The sequence below is a fragment of the Elgaria multicarinata genome, chromosome 1, assembly GCF_023053635.1.
Source record: "Elgaria multicarinata webbii isolate HBS135686 ecotype San Diego chromosome 1, rElgMul1.1.pri, whole genome shotgun sequence".
NCBI lineage: Eukaryota > Metazoa > Chordata > Lepidosauria > Squamata > Anguidae > Elgaria > Elgaria multicarinata.
The window spans coordinates 199,631,287-199,656,916 of record NC_086171.1 but is presented as its reverse complement, the minus strand read 5'-3'; the positions used below and the strand labels follow the sequence as shown (position 1 = coordinate 199,656,916).

General features: G+C 41.3%; 1 protein-coding gene across 1 annotated transcript in view; it reads left to right on the top strand.

Annotated features, from left to right (window-relative positions):
• The window catches only part of CBLN4 (cerebellin 4 precursor), a 37,495-nt gene extending 30,730 nt beyond the window's left edge, over nt 1–6,765 (top strand). Inside the window, exon 3 of the mRNA XM_063120528.1 lies at nt 6,568–6,765. Coding sequence (XP_062976598.1) covers nt 6,568–6,765 — 198 coding nt within the window. The remainder of the gene's footprint in view (nt 1–6,567) is intronic.
• The last annotated feature ends 18,865 nt before the right edge of the window (nt 6,766–25,630 follow it).

Genomic DNA, 25,630 nt, shown 5'->3' with positions numbered 1-25,630 from the left:
CCTCTAAGCCAGGTGTGTAAAACCTCTTGGGGGACAAATCCAGCCCTCCAAGGCCACCCAGAGGGCTGCTCCCTCTTCCCCAGCATTCTTTCCCTTGACCACTAGTTATTTGGTGGTTTCTCAGGTTTTGTGCAGTTTTCCGCCCTTTCCAAAAAGGTTGAAGGACTTCTCCTAAGCCTTAGTTATTGGCAGTCATTTCATTACAGTCATTATATTTCTATACCGCCCCCAAGCTGAAGCTCTCTGGGCGGTCCACAAAAATACAGCTTTCATAGTGCTGTATATTCTGCTTGGTGTGTCTTGCTTTTTATTTATCGCCCAGAGAGCTTCGGCTATTGGGCAGTATAAAATTGTAATAAATAAATAAATAAATAAATAAATAAATAAATAAACCACTTTCATACTGCTTTCATAGTGTAATATCCTGCTTGCTGTAGATTAGGCCTACGTCTCACCCACCTTGCAGGGTTGTTGTGGGGATAAATTGGCAAGGAGGAGAGGGAGGACATGTAAAGAGAGCCAGTGTAGTGTAGTGGCTAAAGTGTTGGACTAGGAGTCCAGAGATCTGGGTTCTAGTCCCCATTCAGCCATGGAAACCTGCTGGGTGACTTTGGACCAGTTATAGACTCTCAGCCCAACCCACCTCACAGGGTTGTTGTTGTGAAGATAAAGTGGAGAGGAGGAGGATTCTGTATGCCACCTTGGGTTCCTTGGAGGAAATAAGGTGGGATATAAATGTAATAAAATAAATAAATAAATAAATAAATAAATAAATAAATAAATAAATGGATGGCCTGGGGTTCCTTGCCAGAGGGAAGAAATGTGAGATAGAAATGTATTAATACAATAAAAACAAGTAAAAATGAGGTGGGTTTCCACAGCTAATCAGACTGAGCAACAGTGAGGGCAAATGAAGGGCAGTGAAGGCCAAGAAGAAAGGCAGGTCAGGTTAGGGGAACGAAAGTAGAACAGCATCCAAACAATGCAACATTATTTTTGCAATCAGTGTGAACAATTGCTGAAAAGCTAAGGAGCTTTTGAACTCATGATAAAGAGTATGACACAAAGGGAATCCTTTCAACTCAGAGCCCTCACTTTTAAGCTGACTGTAATCAAGCTCAGCCCTGGGGATTACTAAAAGTATCATTGGCTCTAATCAGTGGTGTAACGCAGCCCACATTGCTGGCCCTTTTTGATTAGTAGGAGTACTGATGTGAAGATAAAATGGAGAGGAAGAGGATAAATAGATAAATACGTTCCATATCTCACAATCCTTATCAGAGTTTTGGCTGGGATGGATTGATAATATCCCCCAAGCACTAAACTACCTTGGGATCTGGATTTTCTACCCATAAGAGAGGGGCGAATTTATTATTTGTTCCAGTTGCATATATGAAGAAATGTACAGATTTTGGTAAGTTCTTATCGAGCAACAAACTGAAACAAAATTCTCGCTCATCTGCAAAGACCAAATTCAATAGGCACAGCTATTCCTAGCATACAGGGTGGGTCATGTTGCAATTGCCTTGTCATGCTGAAGGCAACAAACCTGTCAGAAAAAAAAGGGCAATCCAGTAATTCAAGGGATTCAAACCCAGACTTACAAGAGCTAAGCTTCTATGTGCTTCAGATGTCTGCATGCAATAGCATTCTTACAACAGCAAGCAGTCCCTGGGCAGAGGTAGTTATTCACACTGAGCAAAATTGAGGGTGTATTCTGTGCACAGCTTCTTCGCCCTGACAAAAGGAGTCCCACCTTTTCAGCAACATTTTGCAGACGTTGTGGAAAGGTGTCAAATGAGTCGCAAAAGGTCGAGCATTGGGAGGAAAAAGAACTTTGTTGATGCAAGTTGGGTGAGGCTTCCTCACATTAGGATAGCCATCTGAGACCTTAGCTAGACCTAAGGTTTATTCCGGGATCGTCCCAGGGTCATCCCTGTTCATGTAAATGACACACAGGGGATTCCGGGATCAGGCAGGGATGACACCGGGACAATCCCGGGATAAACTTTAGGTCTAGCTAAGGCCTGAATGTGACAGAGTACTGACCTGGTTTGCTTGATACTAGGGGCAAGTTCTCCCCTCCCTCCGCCCCTGTCCACATGCATGCAGATCAGGGGAACGATGGTTGTGATCTGGTATGAAAAATGCATGGAAGAGTAGAAAGCAGTGTTTTGGGTGAATATTTTATACATTCTCTATGGCTTAAATCCAGTGTTGCATGGCAAGACTTCCTCTTCCTCTTCCTCTTCTCCTCCTGCAGTCCACCATACATACACCTTCCAAATCTGAACTAGAGGGACCTCAACCCTCTGGAACAGATTTGGGTGTGGGTGTGTTTGGGTGTGGGTGTGGGTGTCTTGTGGTGGAACCATTCCACCAATGGTATCCATTCCGCTGGCAGTTGGCCAGGTTTAGATAAAACCTCAAAATGACTGATTCATTCATTCATATATAGATAGATAGATAGATAGATAGATAGATAGATAGATATATGTCCATCCCTTGATGAACATGATGAACAAGTGTGACCTGCCATTGTGAATGAATCGTATCAGGTGAAACCCTATAAAAAGAACAGATCACCTTTCTTCCCCTCAATTTATTCCATATTATTTATGCAACAACAAAAGAAGCTTACATCAGTTTCAGCTATTGGGGGGGTATAAAAATGCAATAAATAAACAAACAAATAAATCCCCATGACTTAAATCAATTAAAATCATGACATAAAAATATAAGGACAACATCTTTCAGCAATATAAAACCCACAGTGTGACAATTACAAGTTTAAGAGCACAACAATAATATCAGCAAATTCGACATAGACAGGCTGAACAGACAAACACAAGTTTCCTACTAAAAAAAATCCTAGCTCATCCTGACAAATTATGTCAGAATAATAATAATAAAAATCTCTGCAAACCCACAACAGGCAATCAACATTGATGCCTTGCAATGAAGTCAGTTCACACAGGCATCTGTGAGTCATTAAGTCAGGTATCCAGCAGTAATCAAATGATGAAAAGCAACATGATATGCACACAGCGAAGGGTTTCAAAACATAAAATAAAATTGTGCCATGGGGTTGGGGACAGGGGCAGTTATTAAAAAATGAAGTCTAAAATTTTGCAGTACTAGTGCTAGTCAGTTTTGTGACCATTACAAAGCTCTTTGCATCCTGGCATTTGCATGGAAGAGCTTCACTGATGGTAATATAAGTATTTTTAGGAACATAGGAAGCTCCCTTATACTGAGTCGGACCATTGGTCTATTTAGTTCAGTATTGTCAACACTGATTGGCAGCGTCTCTCCAGCGGTTCAGGCAGGATTCATTCCCAGCCCTACCTGGAGATGCCAGGGATTGAACCCAGGATCTCCTGCACATATAATATGTCCTCTACGACTATGGCCTTAGCTAGACCTAGGGTTTATCCCGGGATTGTCCCAGGGGTCATTCCTGCCTGCTCCCAGGATCCTCTGTGTGTCATTTACATGAACAGGGATGATCCTGGGATAATTTGCAGTGTTTTGCAGCCCCAGGGCAATAGTAAGACACACACACACACACACACACACACACACCAGGTTAACCAAGCCAAAGGTGGACTCCCACGTATGGCTTGTCTTCTTGGGTGGCGGTGTTTGACTTGGCGGCTTGCAAGCTGTGCAAGCTAAAGATGCTTACAATGTTTCCCCATCCAAATTTCCGCACAATGTGGATACTCCAAATTACCGGAATTGTGTCACTGCTAAATTAGCATTTTTTATTTTATTTCCTGCTTTAATAGATCCCACTACAGATGTGAAATATGCAGCAGCATTTAATTCCATCCCCATCTTAGCATTTCAGCCATGCATACAAGCGCATATGCATGTAGTTTAAAACACTAACAAAAAGGAGTCTTGAAGCAATTGCGCAAATGTTCTGAGATTCCTTTTCCGTTGCTGTGTGATTTAATCATTGTGCATGTGCACAAAATCGGCCATCTACACAAAATGCAGGGGGTGCAGAGCCATCTTGCGTAGGATCGTCGGCAGCCTCAGATTTCACAGGCTGGCGACTCTCTGGATAGGATTTCGCCCTAGTATATTTATTTATTTTATTTATTTTATTTTATTACATTTATATACCGCCCCACAGCCGAAGCTCTCAGGGTGGTTTACAACATTAAAAATAATAAACATTAAAAGTATACAATTTTTTTTAAAAAAACATAAAAACAGTATAAAAACAACAGTATCCATTTACAAAGAACAATTCTGGGGGCCATTAAAAACAAACTTAACGTTGTTAAATGCTGTTAAAATGCCTGGGAGAAGAGAAAAGTCTTGACCTGGTGCCGAAAAGATAACAACGTTTCTTTCAATATATTTCTTTCAATATATTATCTATTTACATTATTTTCATCCTACTCCTCAGCCAAGAAATAAATAAATATTCCCAGGACAGGCTTACAAGCGAAAAAGTCAGTCCCTGCCCTGAAAGGAGGCTTACAATCTAAAAAGACACACAATATGTAAGGAAAAGAGGTGAGGAGGGAAGAAGGAAAAAAAATATCAAGAAGGCTGTCAGCAGGGCTGGTGGAATTGCCATGCTTCTCCTTTCCTCTCCTGGGGGATTGAAGAGCCTAACTGGAACAGGCTTTGACATCTCCTTTGGGTGCTTCTGCCTCTCTTACTCCTTCTTCTTTCCCTCAATGCAGTTGGTGTCAGTTATTAGCCACAGCCATGGGGCAGGCTTTGATGGTCTCTTTGTGTGCTCCTGTCTCCCTCCCCCTTCTTTCCTACAAGGCAGTTGATGCCTCCTCCTCCTCCTCCTCCTCCTCCCTCAAGTGCCACCACTAGCAGCCATGCCAACAAGCTGAGATTATGGAGACAAGAGGGAGAGGAGGAGCATTCTTCTGGCCTTGCTGAATGAACTAGCCCTCCCTTTATTTATTTATTACATTTCTATACTGCCAAAGCTCTTCTATACCGCCTGATAGCCAAAGTTCTTTAAACCCACAAAATACAACATGAAATTCAGTATGACGTTTAAAAGTTTAAAAACTACAGTATAAAAGTAAAACCAAAATATAACTTAGGAATTGTCTACACCTAAGGGTGTAGAGGGAAGGAGCGGGAGGATCGCGGACTTACCTGCTTCTGTGATCCTCTCCCAGTATCTATATGGCTGTGCAATGCCCGGAAGGGAAGAGGGACATTGTGGGCACCATCTTTTTTTTTTTTTTTTTTTTTTTTGAAGAGGAGCGAAAATTAAGCAAACCCCCTCTAACCTCTGCTCTCAAACCCTCTGCCATCCCAGGGATGGCAAAATTGCTGCCACCCCACCCCCATAGGCATGGAGCCACCCTGTGCAGCTCCATGTCTGTTTGAGGACCCAGGAGACCATGCCACACCAGCCTCGGGGTTGTCCTGGGACTGCAGAAAAACTAGGAAATCCCTGGTGTCAATTATTTTGGGGGAAGTCTGGGGTCATCCCTGGTTGACCCCAGGATCCCCTGTGCATCATTTGGATGCACAGGGATGACCTAGAGATGTCCCCAGGATAAATGTGAACCGCCCAGAGAGCTCCAGCTATTGGGTGGTATAGAAATGTAATAAATAAATAAATAAATAAATGGATGGTGTAGACATGCCCTTGGTAGCAATGCAGAGATTTAGAATATAACAATCAATTTAAAACAGTGAAGCTAAAAGACTAAAATGGCCGGGAAAATAAAAAGGTCTTCATCTGGCACTGGAAAGAGCACAATGTAGGTGCCTGGTGAGCCTCATTCCACAACCAGGATGCCACAGCAGAAAAGGCCCTCTTCTTGGTAGCCACTTGCCTCACTTCCTTTGGAAGAGGCTTCCAGATAAACTGACCTTAGGATCTGGGCAGTTACATATGAAGAATGGGGAGGGGGAGGTTAAATTGCAAAAATAAAATGGACCCCGTTCTTTGTCATGTTCTGCCACCTGCGTGAGCACTAGATACATCAGGCTTGGAGTTTAGAACACTTTTGCATGCTGTATTCACCTGGTGGACCTGCTGGAATTTCTTCCCTCCCCGTTCTTTTTTCCTTGTGTGTCATGTTTTACTTACTTGATTATTACATTTCTATACTGCTGAAGCTTTTTAAAGTGTAAGAATGTGGACAAGTTGTTTAATTGATTATATGCAAGCCACTTTGGGAGTCTTTTCGGCTGAGAGGTGGCATAAAAATACTTTAAATGATTGATAGATAGATAGATAGATACATGGATAGATGAACGGTCAGGTAGTCCTATGGGGTGGTGGAGAGGTGATGGAGTCCAATTGATATTCCATTTGCCAGGTCCTTTCTCCTTCCCTCTCATATAACAAGCCGTACTGTCTCTCCCTCCCACATGCAAAGGATCTAATTATTTGTTACTGCTATTTTATTTTATTTTTTTTAAAAAAAGGATGTCGAAAGAGTTGCAAACAGTCTGTAGACCCCAGGCTACATGTGACTTCTAATGGTCCTCTGTGCAGAATATGTTTAATGTCAGATTGTTCTTGGTTAACTTGAGGTTTTTTCAGTGCTTTTCTTCTTGTAGGTTAACTTGATGCTAAACGGAAAACCAGTCATTTCCGCTTTCGCTGGGGACAAAGATGTCACTCGTGAAGCTGCTACAAACGGAGTCCTACTCTACCTAGACAAGGAAGATAAGGTTTACCTGAAACTGGAGAAAGGTAATCTGGTTGGCGGATGGCAGTATTCTACATTTTCTGGCTTCCTGGTCTTCCCCCTGTAAGGTCAACTTCCCTGTGACATTCACCCAGGTGTGGACCAGTCATTGCTTCTGTTCTCCGAAGATCATCTCCTCATCCTTTGGATCAATGTTTTCTTTCTTGGTTTCTCATGGGTGAATATGGATTCTATTGTACGGCATTTGACCCTATCTTGAACTCCTCTGAGATTTCGCCGACTTTTGTGTGTTTAAATACGGTGCATTTGGATTAAGACTTAAAGCAGACAATAAATATCTATGCTTGATGTTAAAGAATAAAGCTGCCTGCAAGATTTATTCAGAGTTCCTTTACTGGACATATTGGATTTGTGGGAAAAGTGGATAATTATTGTTGTCTTTTCCCCCCGTCCCCCAAAATATATTTTTAAAAGACTGGCAACCAGGTCTATAATTTAAGAATCTTTGATTTCAATCTTCAATCAAGATTAATACATAGCTGCCAAAGAACTGTTCATTGATATATTAGTTATCCCATGTCTTTGTTCCATTCACTCTAAAAAATGAACATAAATTCATTTCATTCAATTGGAAAGGAATAGATCATGGTTATTGATAAGCGATTGACTTCTTTGATCCTCTTTGTACAGTGTGTTGGATGATTCACTTAGATGTTTTCCTGCAAATAATTAATCACAAAGAGGACTACCCTATCGAAAGTCTGTAGGTCATGTTGGATGTTATTTGCACACTGAAGGAATTTATATTCTACAGAAAATATTTTCTAGGAACAGAAAGAGATGATCATGCTGACAAAAAGTGCTTATCAGGGTTAAATGGGATTGTTTTGGCAAACCTCTGCAAAACAGCTTTGCTCCATAGGAAAATTACACTTGATCTTCACCTTTAATTAACATGATTGATAATAACCACTTTATTAAAAAACCGAAGGGATTCATTCCTTAGACACAGGTAATTCATTAGATGGAGATGGTAATTCTCCCCTCTTGTTTTTAATTATGTCTGTTTCTCAAGCCTTCTGTTGTGTTTGAGGTGTCATCTGGTTTTGCCTTAATTCCGCAAATGTAAATAATGATGATAGATACTGGGTGCATTGTCCAGACAAAGCTAAGCCCTGTGCAGTGCAATTCTGTGCATGTCTACTCAGAAGTAAGTCCACTGAGTTCAGCGGGATTCACTTCCAGGTAAGTCTGTGTAGGGTTATAGCCTTAGAGCCCTACTGATTTCAATGGGAGGGGTTTTAGCACAGCTTTTCCCTTCCATTGAACTCAATGGGACTTAGATGTGCTTGACTTTGGCTGCATTGCACCTCATTTGTTTAGGAAATATTCAGTCCAAATAGCCAGTACCTAAACTTGGTGCAATATCTTTTCTGTCTTTTTGTAAAGGCCATATGAATTCATAAATTTATTTATTATGTTGCTGTTACATAATAAAAGTTAATATATGTTAGTGTATCCTTTTTTAACCTTTGGGCTTCTGGAAAAATTTCATGTTTTTAACTTCTTCCTCTTTTATTGTTTGGCTGTTTTATGCAAGGGTAAATAATGCTCTAGGAAACAGCCTGTGGTTTCTCTGTTCCTCTCTCCCAATGTTCTCAAAGCAATCAGCAGGCAACTGCAACAACTACAAATCATAATTCACAAAGCACCTTTAGTTTGCGAAATATTTTGCATCCTCCTTATTGTGTTTGCCTGTGCTGCAATTCCATAAATTAAGCAACTATGGGCTCATCTACACCAAGCAGGATATTCCACTATGAAAGCGGTATTAAAGCAGTATATAATAGGCAGGAGCCACACTACTGCTTTATAGCGGTATTGAAGTACACTGATAACTGTTGGGGCACATCGACACATACCATATTCAGCTTTCATAGTGTTATATCCTGCTTGGTGTAGATGTGTCTTGGGCCCCAACAGTTGTCAGTGCACTTCAGAACCACTATAAAGTAGTAGTGAGGATCTTGTAGTGCACTTCAATACTGCAATAAAGCAGTAGTGTGGCTCCTGCCTTTTATATACCACTTTCATACTGCTTTCATAGTGGAATATCCTGCTTGGTGTAGATGAGCTCTTTGATTCCCATTATATCAATTAGGGCACTGAATTGGAAGGATAGTGACTTGGTGAAGACCACACAATGGGCCAATTCACATCATACATCCACGTTTTAACATTACAGCAAACTGAGGATTATGTAAAGGTTCTTTAATCCACAAATAACCCCTGATGGCTGGGTTCAGATGACACACCACAGCCCTATTGGAGTTTCATATTCATAATGGTGATCACATGCCCAGCAGCTCATTGTGAGTCCAAGCAAGAGATGGAACTTGAACCTGTTAGATTACTATATTATTATTATTATTATTAATTATTATTATTATTATTTATTTATATAGCACCATCAATGTACATGGTGCTGTACAGATAACACAGTAAAAAGCAAGACCCTGCCGCATAGGCTTACAATCTAATAAAGTTGTAGTAAACAATGAGGAGGGAAAGAGAATGCAAACAGGCACAGGGAAGTGTAAATAGGCACCGGGTGGGGTGATGCTAACAGTATACAGTCAGAACAAACTCAATATTTAAAAGCTATAGGGAAAAGAAAAGTTTTTAGCTGAGTTTTAAAAGCTGTGATTGAGTTTGTAGTTCTCAAGTGTTCTGGAAGAGCATTCCAGGCGTAAGGGGCAGCAGAAGAAAAAGGATGAAGCCGAGTAAGGGAAGTGGAGGTCCTTGGGCAGGCGAGAAGCATGGCATCAGAGGAGCAGAGGGCACGAGCGGGGTAAGATTACGGGGGTCCAAACCAATTTTTTTCCAGTTGGAATTATTGTTCTGGTAGGTCCTTCTCCTTGGTGGCAAATAATATGCAGTCCACCAGTTCCCAGTGGGGATCCTGGCATTTGTAGTTGAATTCCAGTCCATGGAGGAAAAGGTGATACTCCATATGTCTATGGGAGTTTCTGCCACCTCTCATTTCCCCAAGGAAAGTTTTCTTTTGCCTTGAAGGAGGGAAAGGGAGAACTGGAAACAGAGACAGTGGCTGGCATTCTACTGTTGTTGCTTTTTCTTTTTTCTTTTAGTGTGTTGCTGGACTATACAGAAGGCCTCTCAAACCTTCAGATTGAGTGGGAAGGTGACCACATATCCCTATTCACTATGCCTTAGCCTAACCTACTTCATAGGTTGTTGTGAGGATAAATGGGAGGCACATGTATCCTGCTCAAGCTTCTTGGAGTAGGGATAAATATATAAATGAATAAGAGAAACCAGATCTCTCTTTTCCTCTACAGTTACACCACTCAACGACTCCAGCCAGGATTATGGGTGAAGTGCTCACAACCTCACTCAACTTCTATTTTCAGGGTGAAAGTGGGAACCGGGGAGCTGGATTCACCAAATTGTGGATTACTGCTATCACTTATTAAAAATGCACATGAGTAACCTTCTTGCTCGATGCAGCTTTTGAGGGGTGGGCCCTGCACCTGTAGTGGTCCACTGCTTCCAGGAGTGCCCCCAATGTTTATCCACTGGATCACACATGATTACGCATTCATCTGGGCACCATGAATGGAATGAATTAGTACCTGCTCCAAAGTTACAGGTCATCTAAGCCACAGTGGTATTGATTTCAGCACAAGTTAAAGCATGGAACATCGACAGCCCATATATAATGCTGAATTGGACCTAGCAGCGAACGTGTGCCAGAGGTCAGCATGGATGCAGCGAACTCATCCATAAAAATGATTTTTCAGGTCCTGTCTTCTGTGCCAGTGCAAACTGCAATGACTGAAACAATGTTGGAGAAATGCATGAAGAAAAGGTTTGTTGTTTGTTGGGTCTATGGTTCGCCATTGGGGTTTAAGCATGATTACAGTTCAGATTTGCTCAACTCCTGAGTCCAGCAATGCTACAGTAATATTTATGTATTATTAGCATGTGTATACCACCTTATTTGCTAAAAAGTAATCAGGGTGGTTTTGAAATAATAAAACTTCAAAACTTTTTTCTATAAAATGCCCCCCCCTCAAAGAACATTAAAAAGAGTCAAGCATTAGAACATTAAAATGACCTAATTTAAAAGGCCGAACGAAAAAAGTATAGTGGATTTTTCCCCATTAACATGCCTTCTAATTCCAGGTCTTTTCATGCCTGCAGTGCTATTGGCAGGAGTAACGTGTGCAGGGTTAATGAGAATGGCACACAATGATGATAACTCCAGAGGGGTGGACATGGTAGACAGTTGCAACAAAAAGTGCAAAGACTTCATTTTAGGATAGATGCACATGTTGCTTGCGCCCACCCCACCCCCACACTTCCCAAAGGCCATCAAATGCAAGAGGTCCAATCTGTGATATTTCCCTGCAAAGCTGAAACGTATATGAGATAAATACAGTTGGGGTGAGTACTGAACATGAGATTTGGTGTGAACCCCACTTTGGCTATTTAGAAGGAGACCGGATTCAACTCAGGATGGCTTCAGAGGTCGCTTGATTTGATTCAGGCCGAAATCAGAACCTTGGATTAGGAAAATAAAACTTCATTGACCAACCACACCCAACAGGGGTAATTCGTGACACTGGCTCTGTGCATTGCCAGTTGGTGGGTACTGGAGTATTATTGTAGCTTTGACTTGCACCCTCTTCGTCTTGAGTTTTCTACAAGTGGGAGAAGCTGTTATATTTTGTTTGGTGATACAGAGCAGAAGTATATGTTCAGGCTTACATTAATTTACAACAACATAAGATGATCTTACAAATATTGGCTCTTTCTGTGCATACCCAATTGGAAGGCGCTAGGTTTTAATTGTAGCTTTGGGCCATAGCTCCTGTACAGATGGTGTTTCAGCAGGGGATGCAAGACAGTAGTGTATTCACAGGATGACTTAGGGTGATGACAGATGTGACATCTATTAGGCTGGTTTAACAAATGCGCCACCAAATAATATTCACATATACATTTTCCTACTCCCATGTCAAGCACTACTCTGAAATCTTTTCCAAATTATTCACTGAATGAGGGAAAGATGGCTATGGACAGTTACTGATTGGCTAGTACCTGTGGCATCAGGCCCTCCTATTTCCAGGGGTTTGCAGAGCTTTTAAAACCATTGGTGTGTGCATGTGTGTGTTTTAAAAAGATAATGCATGACAGGATAAACAGATAAACATACATGCTGCATTTTTTAAAATAAAAATAGTCGGTAGCCTGCTTCACACCAATTAAAGCTGCAGGTGCCCTGCCCTCTTTTAAATCAGGTCACTCTAGTATAGCTCCTGCACCTTTAACTGTTGTGATGAAGGCAGAATTTCATCAGGTTCTCCATATTTACAAATGACACCTGCTGAAATTCCCTTTTCTATGCAACTGTTAAAGATACAGGAGCCCTGTCCTCCTTTTCATATGGTCACCCTACCCTTCAGGCAATCACAATGGGGAATTCTTGAAATGCTTAACAAACCATCCCAAGGGAGCTAGTCCAAACGCGGCCACACATTGGTAACTCAGGGAACATGGCAAAAGCCTAAACAAGATCATGGGGTGGGTAAGAATTTCAGGCACAAGAACTCCCCTGCATGTACTTTAGTTCCGGGGGAACTCCCTCCCACCTGAGTCTGGCAGAGGAAGAGTCCAACTGTCAATCCCAGCCTGCCATACACTGAGCTGACCACAAACACACAACCCACAGCAAATGCAAGCTGAAGTCTATGAAAGCCTCACAGTACTTTTCATGGCACAGTCCTTAGAAATCCAAAGTCCAAACAGAAGAGAGTCCATGTGCAGAATGCTTTCAAAGTTCAAAACAAAGATGGATCCAAACAGGGATGGGTTCAGATCATGAGTCGAAAGATGTTCCTAGCAAAGGCTCTTCACCTTTGCTCTAGCTTATAAAGGGAGGCGTGGGCCTGTTCAAAACTACTTGACAGCCAGAGGCTCTGGTCCATAAATCATGCCCATGTCCAAGCAGAGTGGCATTGCTCAGCTCACCAAGATGACACTACAATCTGAGTGACTCATTCAAAAAGCCCCCTCCCTTTCTAAACACTTTTTCACTTTCCCAAAGAAGTCTAACAGCTTCAAGGCTGAGACAGGGAAAGAGTGAGCCACTCCCATGAAATCTCTAACAGAGACAAGCTTGCACAGTCATTCCAAACTAGTTCTAGTTAAATCTGCCTACAACCTGCAAGGCCTCCCCGGCATTGCATGAGACTTATACCTGACAGGGCTATATGTTCCTGCCCTATATGTTCCTGCCCAGGCCAGCTGCTCCATCTGTGCTGAAGCCAACTCCCCTCCTGTCTCCTGGAGACCATCTCCATTTTATTCCCTGTTGCATAGGCTATGCCCATTCCCCTCACCCTGCCTGGAGGCTTTGGAGCATGAACTGGAGAGGGTTGCAGGGTTGTGTAAATCCCATTGATTTCAACTGCATTTACATCCAATTCATACTAAAATCTAGGGTGACCATATGAAAAGGAGGACAGGGCTCTTGTATCTTTAATTGTGATGTAGAAAAGGGAATTTCAGCAGGCGTCAATTGAAGAGGGTGAAATTCTCTCTTCGTCAATACAGTTAAAGCTGCAGAAGCTCTGCTCTCTTTTGTATCTGGCCACTCTACTATAGCTAGTGTAGCTTTAACTGTTGTGATGAAGAGGGAATTTCACCACTTCAATTGACAACTGCTGCAATTCCCTTTTCGACATTACTGTTAAAGATACAGGATCCCTGTCCTCCTTTTCATATGGTCACCCTACTAAAATCCCATGCATGCTTACCTTTGAGTAAATCTCAGAGACAGACTTACTAAAATGGGGTTTACTCAAAGGTAAGCATGCATGGGATTTTAGTATGAATTGGATGTAAATGCAGTTGAAATCAATGGGATTTACTCTTGAGTAAGGGAACCAGCAGATTGCTATTTTATAAACTTGGAAATGCACAGTTTAGCATGATCAAAGAATTGATCCTTCACATTTGCGGACTACCAGGAAAGGTGTTTAAGGGGGCGGGATTAAAAAAATCCTAAAAAATCAAGGGATGGCCTGATCTCATTCAAAATTCTACTTAAGAGCTACCACTGTGCCAATTTTTGATCTCTTTACCTTTAAAAATGAGGGAGCTGTGGGCAAGGAGGGTGCATTTTTCACATTTCTTTTAAGGTGAAAATGTACCCCTGGTCAAGTCTACTCAGGAGTAAGAACACAAATGTAATGACTTTCAGAGGCTGCAGCTGTGGGTATAAATTTTTAACAAGCAATTGGTTTGATAGAAAGCATTACAGTTTTTGACAAGCAGTTGCTAATTTTTCATTTGTAATAAAGTTATAATAAAGTAAAATAAAATTTAACATGCAGTTGCTATATTTAACAAGCAATAGTAGATCATTAATAGACAGTTGCTTACGCTACAGGTCTTAATAGAATCTTAAGACATAATAATGGCTACGGATGAAGATAAATAGAAACGGAATACACAATCTAGAGTTACCGTTTACCCATAATTTAGTCTATTATCATTGTCTTAAGATTTCATTAAGTCCTGTAGTCATCATTTATTCAATAGCAATTGCATGTTTAAGAAAGCAACTGTCTAAGATTTGCTATTGTTTGTTAAATACAGCAACTGCATGTTAGCCTCATCATACTTATTACAAATTAAAAATTAGCAACTGCTTGCTATAAACTGGAAAAATACATATAATTTAGCCATTATTATATCTTAAGATTCTATTAAGACCTGTAGAGTAGTAACAATGATTTTGAAGAGATATGGAAATTGTTTCTAGAACATGTATTGTCAAAAGGGAGAAGAACACCTCCAGAAGACTCAATGCAATTTTGGAAACTAGAATAAGATCCCGAGGGTGGGGGGGGCACTTATTAATGTGAGTTAGTTTAAGAAGTAGAATGTATAGCTAAGAAATGAAGAGGAATGTTATTGTTATGTATGTGTATGATTTATTATGTGTTGTTAAATAATAATATTTTTTAAAAAAGACCTGTAGAGTAAGCAACTGTCTATTAATGATCTACTATTGCTTGTTAAATATAGCAACTGCATGTTAAACTTTATTTTATTATATTATAATATTATATTATATTATACCCTTATATTATAATATTATATTATATTATATTATATTATATTATATTATATTATATTATACAAATGAAAAATTAGCAACTGCTTGTCAAAAACTGTAATGCTTTCTATCAAACCAATTGCTTGTTAAAAATTTATACCCACAACTGTATCCTCTGAAAGTGATTACATTTGTGTTCTTTAGCCACTTATTAGATCCTTCTTTTGCTATCAGTTTTATTGTGAGAGTCTCTCTCCATCTTTTTTGCTGTCTACTCAGGAGTAAGAACATAGAATTAAATGGGACTTCTCTCCCTCCTTCTTCACAGTTGAGTGGAGAATCGCACCGCCCTCCTCTTTTGTCAGTGAGACTGCCCTGAGACACCCATGGCCCCAACAAAGGACGTGATGGTAGTTAGAACACAACTACAGAAATACACAGGAGGGAGGAGAGCATTTATTTTGCAGGGAGGGAAAATAATTCAGACTTTCTGCACTCCAAAAAGAAATGAAACATGGAGGGTAAGAGCTGAAATGAGTGCAGGATGTGGACAATGTCATGTGGGTATCCGGCTGCAAAACTGCATACCAGACATGGGGAGTGTGAGATAAATCGCTGGTGTGTTGGAGCTCTTCATCTTTAAACCTAAAGCCACATAAGGTTCAAGTGGTTTGCTAATTAGACTGAGTATTGTCCATTACTAAATACCATTTTTCAAATTAACACATACTTAAAGCCTGACTATTGTATAGACATGAACATATAAAATATTCACTGATTGCAGCAGAAAAATGAAAATGCCATGAAATATCTCTGTGTGAAATGTGAATTATTGCTCTCAGTAGGCAAGCAATTTCAGATAACATTTACTGAATTTGTGGGGCAGGGGGATAAAATATATATACATCATTACTTTCCAGCAAGATTCTGTGCTAGAAAGGTAACACACAGGTTGAATTTTAAATAATTTACATCTTGCAAACAATAGTAATACTGACACATTTTTAATTACATCTCGTCAAACTTTATCACCAAGTTTCTAAAAGGACATATATTAATTAAAGTAGGATTGCAGTACGTAATTGAACGAGGTATGAGGCGTAGTAATGTTCTGACTTCTGCAAGAATAGGTTTATGAAACATTATATACAAAAGAGGAAAAATATAAATGGATTTTGTAATACAGATGAAAATAACGGTGGTCAGATATGTCAAACAAATTATTATTATTATTATTATTATTATTATTATTATTATTTATATAGCACCATCGATGTACATGGTGCTGTACAGAGAAAATCTTCAAATATGCACGGGAGGATCTAATGTTATCCCCCTAATTGTAATGAGTTCTACACATATGCATCCAAAAATATGATACTCCCTTTTTTGAGGTTGAAGGAATATGGAATCTTAGGTATCACATTAATTCCAAATATGGGTAGAGTCAGATACTTTAAACAGAAAACATTCAACATAAGCTTGTAAGGATTTTGTTAAATACACTCTGTGTTCCATGCATCGTCAGACATATTTTGTTCTGTTGTTTGATCATTGTTTGTTAGGGATGTCCAAGAATGTAGTTCCTGTTTGCAAAGGCAGAAACTGCAGGTCAGATTCATAGAAATCGGAACTCTTTTGAATCCATTGTAGATTTTTCTGACATCCGTAATTCAGCATGATGGGAGTGATTAGTCAAACACAGTTGCTAATAAGAATTTATGTGTTACTTGATTCTCATTATATTTCCAGTAGGACTGAGCCAAATAGCTTTGATTTGTTTATTTATTCATTTATTAGATTTTTATACTGGCCATTAGCCGAGGCTCTCTGGGCACTGCACAATTAAAACTATGAAAGATTTAAAAGTTTAAAAAGGCAATATAAAAACAGATAAGTTGCAGTCCAGGAAAGCCTGTGTGAAAAGGTATATTTTCAGGAGGCGTTTAAAGGGTGATATATCACGCACCTCCTGAACCACACGAGGGAAGGTGCCGCTACAGAGAAGGCCCACTGTCAAGGTTCTTTATGGCGACATTCAGTTCATTCAGAATGGCCAGCAAGACCTCCTGCAAAGAGCATAACTGTCGTTGGTGTATATAAGGGAAGATGGTCTGCTAAGTATCCTGGTCTCTAGTTCTTTAGGGTTTTATAGGATAATAACATAACCTTGTACATGGCTCGGTAGCTAACAAGCAGCCAGTGCTGTTCTTTTAGCACAGGTTTCATATGAGCATAGCTAGGTGTTCCCATGAGCTGCTGTGTTTTGCACTAGTTGCAGCTTTTGAACCACACCCATGGGTAGCATCACATAGAGCACACTGCAGTAGTTTAATCATGAAGTTAACAGTGCATGAATGACCGTGGCTAGGCTATCCTTATCCAGGAACAGGTGTAGTCGGTGTACCAACCAAAATTCATAATGGGCCTCAGAGGTCACCTGGGCCTCCAGTGACAAAGATCCACCGAGGTTACCTGGGCCAATGGCGAAGATGTGAGGAAAGGAAAGGAAAGGAACCTCTTGTGCAAGCACCAAGTCATTACTGACTCTTGGAGGGATGTCAGCTTTCGCTGACGTTTTCTTGGCAGGCTTTATAGCGGGGTGGTTTGCTGTTGCCTTCCCCAGCCGTTATTACCTTTCCCCCAGCTAACTGGGTACTCATTTTACCGACCTCGGGAGGATGGAAGGCTGAGTCGACCCGAGCCGGCTGCTTGAAACCAGCTTCCGCTGGGATCGAACTCAGGCCGTGGGAAGAGTTTCAGCTGCAGAAACTGCCGCTTACCACTCTGCGCCACACGAGGCTGTGAATTAGCTGTGAATAAACAGCTAATTCAGTGGGAAGGGAATGTTTCCCCCAAATGTCTTTCTGCACCTTTTCTTAATCTTTTTTTTTTGGGGGGGGTGCCATTGTTTCCCCTTAGCTGCTGAGACTTTTCTCCTTGGATCAGTCACACAGGAAGCCTCAGGGACCAGGATAGCATAATAACTTATGCAGCTAATGAAATGTGGTTATGTTTTGGTGATGTCAGGTGAGATTGTAAACAATTCACATTGAAAATGCAGCAAATCCGCAATCAGATGACTTCATCCCCCAACCACCACAGGAATGCGGCCTCCAAAAATGGAAAGAGGTTGGGAGAGATTTGACACAGCTCCGTTCTAGCCCATTTCTTCTGAGAAGGTGTTACACTGTGATTCAGAAACAACTTCAGCTCTGATGTAACATTGACTTACAATACCTCGGAAAAATGAAAGCACCGATGCTGTACATGTTCTGTTTTATTAGCAGTCTTTTATGGCTCCCCACCTTCTAGCAACCACTCTTTATCACACCCAAAGATTTGGATTGGAAGATATGTTTTCAACAAACGGTGCAGTGCACATAAATGTGATTTCTAGTAGAGATGAGAGAGAATCTCTAGCTCCACTGAAGCCTCAATAGCGTATTTCTACAATGTTGTCCAGGCACAAAGAGTTCCTCTGAGGAAATGCATTGTCACAGACACTGAGCCGAGATGTTATTTACCTATTATCCCTTAAGCACTAAGGGAAAGGGATACAAAGCAAGATGATAAAAATCAGATGCTGTTATATAAGTGATGATGAGAATAAAGAGACAAGAGGCCTGGCGAGTCTCTTTTAACAAAAGCTGTGATCTATGGCATTTGATGAAAGCAATCTCTATCTTCGCAATTTGGGGGAGGAACAAGCTGCTTGCATTGTTTTCCTTTAGATTCTTTTTCTTTCCACCTTGTGGTTCAGCTGAGTTCTTGAGGGGGAAAAAAGCGGGGGACCCATAAATCGAACTAAGTCTCCAGAAAATGTTTTCTTTCAAAACTGCAAAAGTGAAAAGTGTGCTGTTTTTATTTGACTTGTAGGAAGGGGAGGGGAAAGGGTGCTCTGAGTTCCACAACAAATGCATTAACTGTGCACATTACTGATTTGTAAGTAGGGCAAATGGGGGATCTACTCTTCTGCTCCTACATTGCTTTAGTTTCGTCTGGCAGGTTCACCTGTGTCTGCACACAACTGGATTTCTTGACACTCAGTTATCGCATCCTCGATGTCCGGCTGATCGAATGAATGTGCTGCATTTGAGGTGAGGCAAAGTGAAGCGAGGGGATGTAAAAGCTCCACCTGCACTTGGTATTGGCGAAGGCGCATTAAAATATGCATGTCATCACTTGATGCTGCAGACATCAAGCAATGAATGCCCAAATGTGAATCCATCCCCAGTGCAAAGTAACCAAGCACAGAGAAATCAAGTGATATCGGGCCTGTTCAGACGACACGCTAAGCCATGGTTAGGACACTAACCCTTTTGCTGCAAGTGTTTAAACTGTGGTTATGTAGCCACCACGGTTAGGAGTGGTTCACATGACATGCTAAGCCATAATGTTTAGGTCAAAATGCTTAACTGCCATGGAGTGGTGTGTCATCTGAGCAGGTCATTCTGTGCACATGTGTGAACTGAGTCACTGTTAGAAGGAACTACACAGGCTCAGGAGGCTCTGTTTCATGGTTCAGAAGTAAGAAGAGGTAAGATGATCAATAAGACACTTCTGGTGTCAGTGGTTTATTTGGTTGGGAAGAGGAAAAGGGCCTTTTCCACAGTGGCACCCATATTTTGGAATATTCTCCCCCAAGAGAAATTCAGCTCCCCTCCCTCTATTGCCTGCTATTGAAAGCTGTGTTTTTATGGCGGATGTTTCAGTTAAATTTATTTTGGTTGTTCTTTTGCTCTCCAGTCTTTCCAATTTTATTGTTTTTATTTAACTCTAAGGCCATGGCTAGACCAGACCTATATCCCAGGATTGTCCTGGGATCATCCCTGTGCATCCAAACAACACACAGGGAATCCCGGGAGCAGGCAGGGATGACTCCTAAATTTGCCTGGGATAATCCTTAGGTCTAGCTAAGGCCTAAATGAGCTATCCAAGATGCTGAACCCGTTTTGGGGATAGAGTTCAGCACTTTGTATAGCTCCTTCAGAGTTGTGGCGGATTCCCAGCAAAACCCAGAGCGGATTTACAGCCCCACTGACATCAGAGCCACCACCCTCTACTTGTGCCTTCTAAAACACATTACCAGGGAGGCAGAGTGGAAACAGTCCAAATACACCAATGATAATACATGCTTAGTTCCCGTTAGATGGGAACTGATTTAGAAAATTCTAGCAAAGGTGGCATTCATACATGGTCTTCTACATACCAGTGAAATGGGAGCAGCTGACAGCTAGTGTAGTCCATAAGGGAAAATAAATATAAATAAATAAATAAATTTGGGATGACCTTTGCTATGGAGCCATTGTGTGACCTTACACTGGGCAGGAGGGAGGGATATGCAGCAGATGGTCCTGATGTAGCCCCTGTGGCCATTTTTGCATCTCCTCTGCATCCGCTGTCCTGGCAGCAAAGAATGCTGACATTTTGCCAGGAATCAAGATGTACAGGGAGTGTGTGTCTTGTTTGCAAGCAGAACTCTGCTCCTGGGAACACGATACTCCCCATATTTTGAATTTATTAAATTATTTAAAATTTCTTGGCCGTTTTCCAGGGCAGAAGCCTTCCCAAGGCAGCTTATAGAGTGTGCCTTGTTTCCTTGCAAATCACCTGTGTTGTTTTGCTTCCATGGCCATTTTCAGCAGCAACTTTGGAAGCAGCAGGGGTGGGGTGCAGCCTCCTGTGGCATCCAGGGGTGGAGTGGGGCAAGGCAGCCCCAAACCCTGGAGATTGCATACCAATCATTGGGCCCGTTCAGAAGACACTTTAAACCATGGTTTTAACCACAGCGAATAAGGCTTTTTGCTTTATTCACCATGGTTAAAGCCATGGTTTAAGGTGTCTTCTGAATGGGGTCATTCTCAGAATGAACATGGTGCAGGCATTGTTAAGTTAAGGCAACAACGGCCCAACGTGGCACCTTAAAGATGGACAAATCACTCAATAATGGTTTGTGAATGGCAGCTGTTAAGGCAATAATCACTGGCTGTACTTCCCTGCATTTTTAATTTTGCAATTCAATATGCCAATCAGCTCAACATTAATGATAGTGTTATGGCCCAGCAACTATCTTGTGAATGGCAACTGTTAAGGTAATTTATACTGTCTGTACTTTTTTTGGCATTTCCATTCCCTCTTGGCAACACAGTTTACATCTCTCCCCCACTATGCCCACTGTGAATTTGACACTTGCATCTGATGAAGTGGACAGTATCCACCAAAGTTAATGCAAGAATAAATAAATCCCTTTGTCTTTTTGGTGTCACAAGGCTCTTTATTGTTTTTGCTGCTACGGGCTATCGTGACTCCCCCTGTGGACATTCACATACGGATTGCTAGGGTGGCAAATAAGCATCTATGGCCATAGCTAGACGGGGCGATATCCCGGTGATCACCCTGGGTGCTTTTTGCTTTGCACAAGGCATCCCGGGAGCAGGGAGGGATGATCCCTCCCTTGGGCCGGAATATCACCCTATCCTTTAAGCACACTTTCCCCAAAGTCTCGGGATCATCCTGAGACTGCGGAACATGTGGACATGCGTTGCGGTTTGTACTGGCTCCTTGTGAGTAACCCCAAGGAACCAGGAGCCCATCGGGGGGTGGGGTGGGGGTGAGTGGGTGTTTTTATTTTTTAAAAACAACAACAACAACTCACATTTTGGTGCTTGAGGGCTTATGCATACCTTCTTCTTTAAAAAAATAAACAAAATGGCGTGCGCAGCGCGTGCTGCGTGTAAACAGAGGGAGATGATCTCGTGATCGTAACATCGCGAGATCATCCCCCCTCCCTCCCAGAAAGCCTGTAGGTCTAGCCATGGCCTATGATGGTTACACTGACCACTGCTTCAGTGCAGAACAGTGCACATTCCCAGGCACACACTACTAGTGCAGTAGTCAGAGTCACATATAGGAGCACAAACACACATCAGATGTAATCCAGGATCATGGACACATGCTATGGTCTACAGTTACTTTTAGTGGCCAGATTCCAAAGAACTACTTTAGGCTAGCTTAAGGGTTTACACTCACTCACTGCCATGTCACAGGCCTAATCTACACCAAGCAGAATATTGCACTATGAAAGTGGTATATAAAAGGCAGGAGCCACACTGCTGTTTTATAGCGGTATTGAAGTGCTCTAACAACCGTTGGGGCCCATTGACACATGCCATATACCGCTTTCATACCGCTATATCCTGCTTGGTGTAGATTTGGCCACAAACTACTTTTGCAATCCAACAAGTTTCAGAAGTGGCTTGCTATGACTCGTGGGATGCTGATGTTCAAGAATCACTAGTTCAAAGCACCCATGGACCTGCAGAACTGGTTGAGTGGTTGTTGAATACTGGACAGAGTTTCCTTATTGGCAGCTGTCTCTATCCTTGAGCTTCTGAGAAAAATGTCTCCCTGTCCACATTCTCCACACCATGTATATTTTTGTACACCTCTATCATGTCTCCCCTTAGCCTCATTTTTTTCCCTTAAACTTCACTGGTAATTCCTCCTCCACCAACCTCCACCTGACCCTTGCGCTGAAATAATTTGCTAAAATGGCATCCTTTGATGGAAATTCAAATCAGTAACACTGTTATCATTTTTTTAAAAAAAAGTGTGACAGTCATCAATGATATTGCAGATATTTACCCCCCAGGTTGACATTAATGGATAAGAGTGAATAAACATCCGTTCTTTTACATGGGGGAATTTAAGAAGGTGTGTTTGGAGAGGCAATGGGGATGTGTGGCTATAGGTGCTTCTTAGTTGTGGCGACCAGTCTAATTGGGAATTCATCTGTCCATCTCCTTATTGCATATTCCCAATCCAACTGCATATTGTCTAGCCCAACCTTCCCCCAAGTTGATGCCCTCCAGAAATTTGGGACTGCAGTTCTCAGGATTCCTGACCTTTGCCCTTGGTGGCTGTGGCAGATAGGAATTGAAATCCAAAAGATCAGGAGGACAACAGATTGTGGAAACCTGATTTTGCCCATCCTGGGTCACGTTTGTATGGAAGCATAGGGTGGAACCTGGGGAACTATTAATCTAAAGAGAGTTTGGGGTCTGTAATTCTTAAGCTTAAAAAAAATATTGACTCTGCAAACACTGCTTGGAAGCTACCCATTTATATGATAATATTCCAGCATTATGCTTAAAATAATGGCTATGGCTTTGTTTTAGATATGTATTTTTGGCAAATGGTCATCTATTTATAATAAGGCTGTAGAACATTAAAGCCAAGGTGTTGCATGCATTATACATATATATTATGTATATGTAATGAGCTATTTCTTAAAATAAATTTTGGAGAACAGTATTTTCTGCAAACAGCAAGGCTAAATATCTTTCATCTTTGGAATGTGCAATTAAATAGCAAGTGGGCTGGAGGAAAAGCAAAAAAATAAAACAAACCCCCAAACGAATGGGAGACAATACCTGCACTTTCTGTATAGTTAAATTAATTTTGGTATGTTTTCCACATCACTCTGATGTCAGTGTAAAACATTTAGCCACTCATCACTGATTATTTCTACCTTCTTCTCCCATGATGCAACAGCTTTCTATTGTGGAATCCCCTTTAAACCAAATTATGTGTATTTCCAAAGGAGAATGACTACTAACTACCACAGTTTGAGTTGGGTTTGTGTCCTTCACTGCTTCCACTCTCAGAGCCAACCTACATGTTACACTAATCCCAGAGCATGTAGCTCAGCTATTACCTTTATTGACTCTTGTGTAAGCATTGAATTGGGACCAATGCACTTCAAGACCCCTGCTCTCCTTTTGCGTGTGAAGGAGGTGAGAGTGAAATATTTATTAAATTTGATCTGCAAAGGGGGAGCCCTGGGTGGCTATTCCACTATGTAGGGTGACCATATGGAAAGGAGGACAGGGCTCCTGTATCTGTAAAAGTTGTATAGGAAAGAGAATTACAGCTGGTGTCATTTGTATGCAACTGGTGAAATTCCCTCTTCCTCACAACAGTTAAAGCTGTAGGAGCTATACTAGAGTGACCAGATACAAAAGAGGGCAGGGCCCCTGCAGCTTTAACTGTGAAAGAGGGAATTTCACCAGGAGCGGCATGCATACAAGTGACACCTGCTGAAATTCCCTTTTCTATTCAATGGTTAAAGATACAGGAGCCCTGTCTTCCTTTCCATATGGTCACCCTAGAGCCTCTGAAACCTAGTAACCTGTTCTGTTGACTAAACAGATACCATTTCAATCTAATTTGGAAGAGGGATATTTAATCTTTCAAGGATCTCAAGTCATCCTTGGTAAGGAGTAAATAGAGCCATCCTAATATCCTCTTCTGCAGCCTCATTCTAAGTTTACCCCAGCTAAGAAAAAAACCCCAAACACTTAATTAGCATAGAATTTATTAAAATAGAAAGTAATTTAGGACATAATCCAATGCATGTTTAGACAGAAACATGCATAGGATTGCACACTTCTTTGTTAAAAATAACTAAATCCCTAACTCATTTCCAGTGTCTAGTAAAACACCTAAAATTAATAAAACCAGGTTTTGATATATATATATATATATATATATATATATATCTATTAAAAAACAACAGCATGGAAAAACACATTTTGAGCGGCAATCAGGTGTCTGAGAGACACTGTTTAATTGCACATTTCTAAGATGAAAGAAATTTAGATTTCTGCCTTCAGGTCAGAACAAAATTTCCTCCTATCTTAGAAACAGATTAGAAGTAAAAATAGTGTGTGTGTGTGTGTGTGTGTGTGTGTGTGTATCTGTGTGTACAGTTTCTTTTTTAAACTAACTCCTAGTGAAACTTCCAAGATATTTAACTGAAGGATGAGTACCTGGGTATCTGCTTAAAATATCTAATAATATGTTTAAAACACAGGGGTGTTCTTAAGCTTCACCTACCACTTAACCTAAGGCTAAAATCATGATCACACTTACACTTTACATTTACTTCTGAGTAAACATGCACAGGTGGAAACAGTGGAGGCTGGTGGCTCTGTTATTAGTGGGGCAGTGAATCTGGTTGGGGTTGCAGTCACAACCAGTCAGAACTCTAAAGAAGCTTCTTTAGAGGCTCCTGATTGAAACCCTGAGTGGATTCTCCACCCTGCTGACATTGGAGCCACCAGCCTCCACTAGAGGGGAGAATGCTTGGTAGCAACCTTTACCATGTCTTTAAGAACCCCAGGGAGATGAGCAGCTTCATCCATCTACCTCCATCACAAATGGTTCCCAAGCAGCCCATGTTCCCTTTGTTGTCAGTTCTTTGGTAGCAGTCTGTAAAGGTAAGCTGCTTGCCAAGATTCTTGCTGTTCTGGGGAGGTGGCCAATGGAGAGAAGAGCCAGTGTGGCAGCCAAACACATGTAGAGCATTCCAGTGAAAACAAGGTCCAAATCAGCATGCTCTTCACTCACACCCTACAGCCTGGCTTCCTTCTCTCCTGCACTGTGTGTGGATGTGCTGTGAACAGGGCTGAACACAGTGCAAGAATGTCACCCACTGGTCTGTTGGCCAGTCTGAAACTCTGCGGGTCAGATGGCACACCCATGTAAACGGGATTATGCCCATGGGTTGGAGGTTGTCCTAGAGTAGGTCCTCCATTGAGCAGACCCTGAAGCTTCTTAATTTCCCCCAATCCTTAGGTGACATTGTGCCATTCCATAGGAGGAGTCTGAAAGGTGGCTCATTTCTTCCTGGCCGCTGAGTGGCTCAGAAAAATGATTAAAGATCTTTTAATTTTGATTTGTGTAAGATCTTGGATAACTTCTGAGTTGATTAGAGGTGGAAGAGCTCACCTGTCTCTCACGTAGTACAAGAATGGCA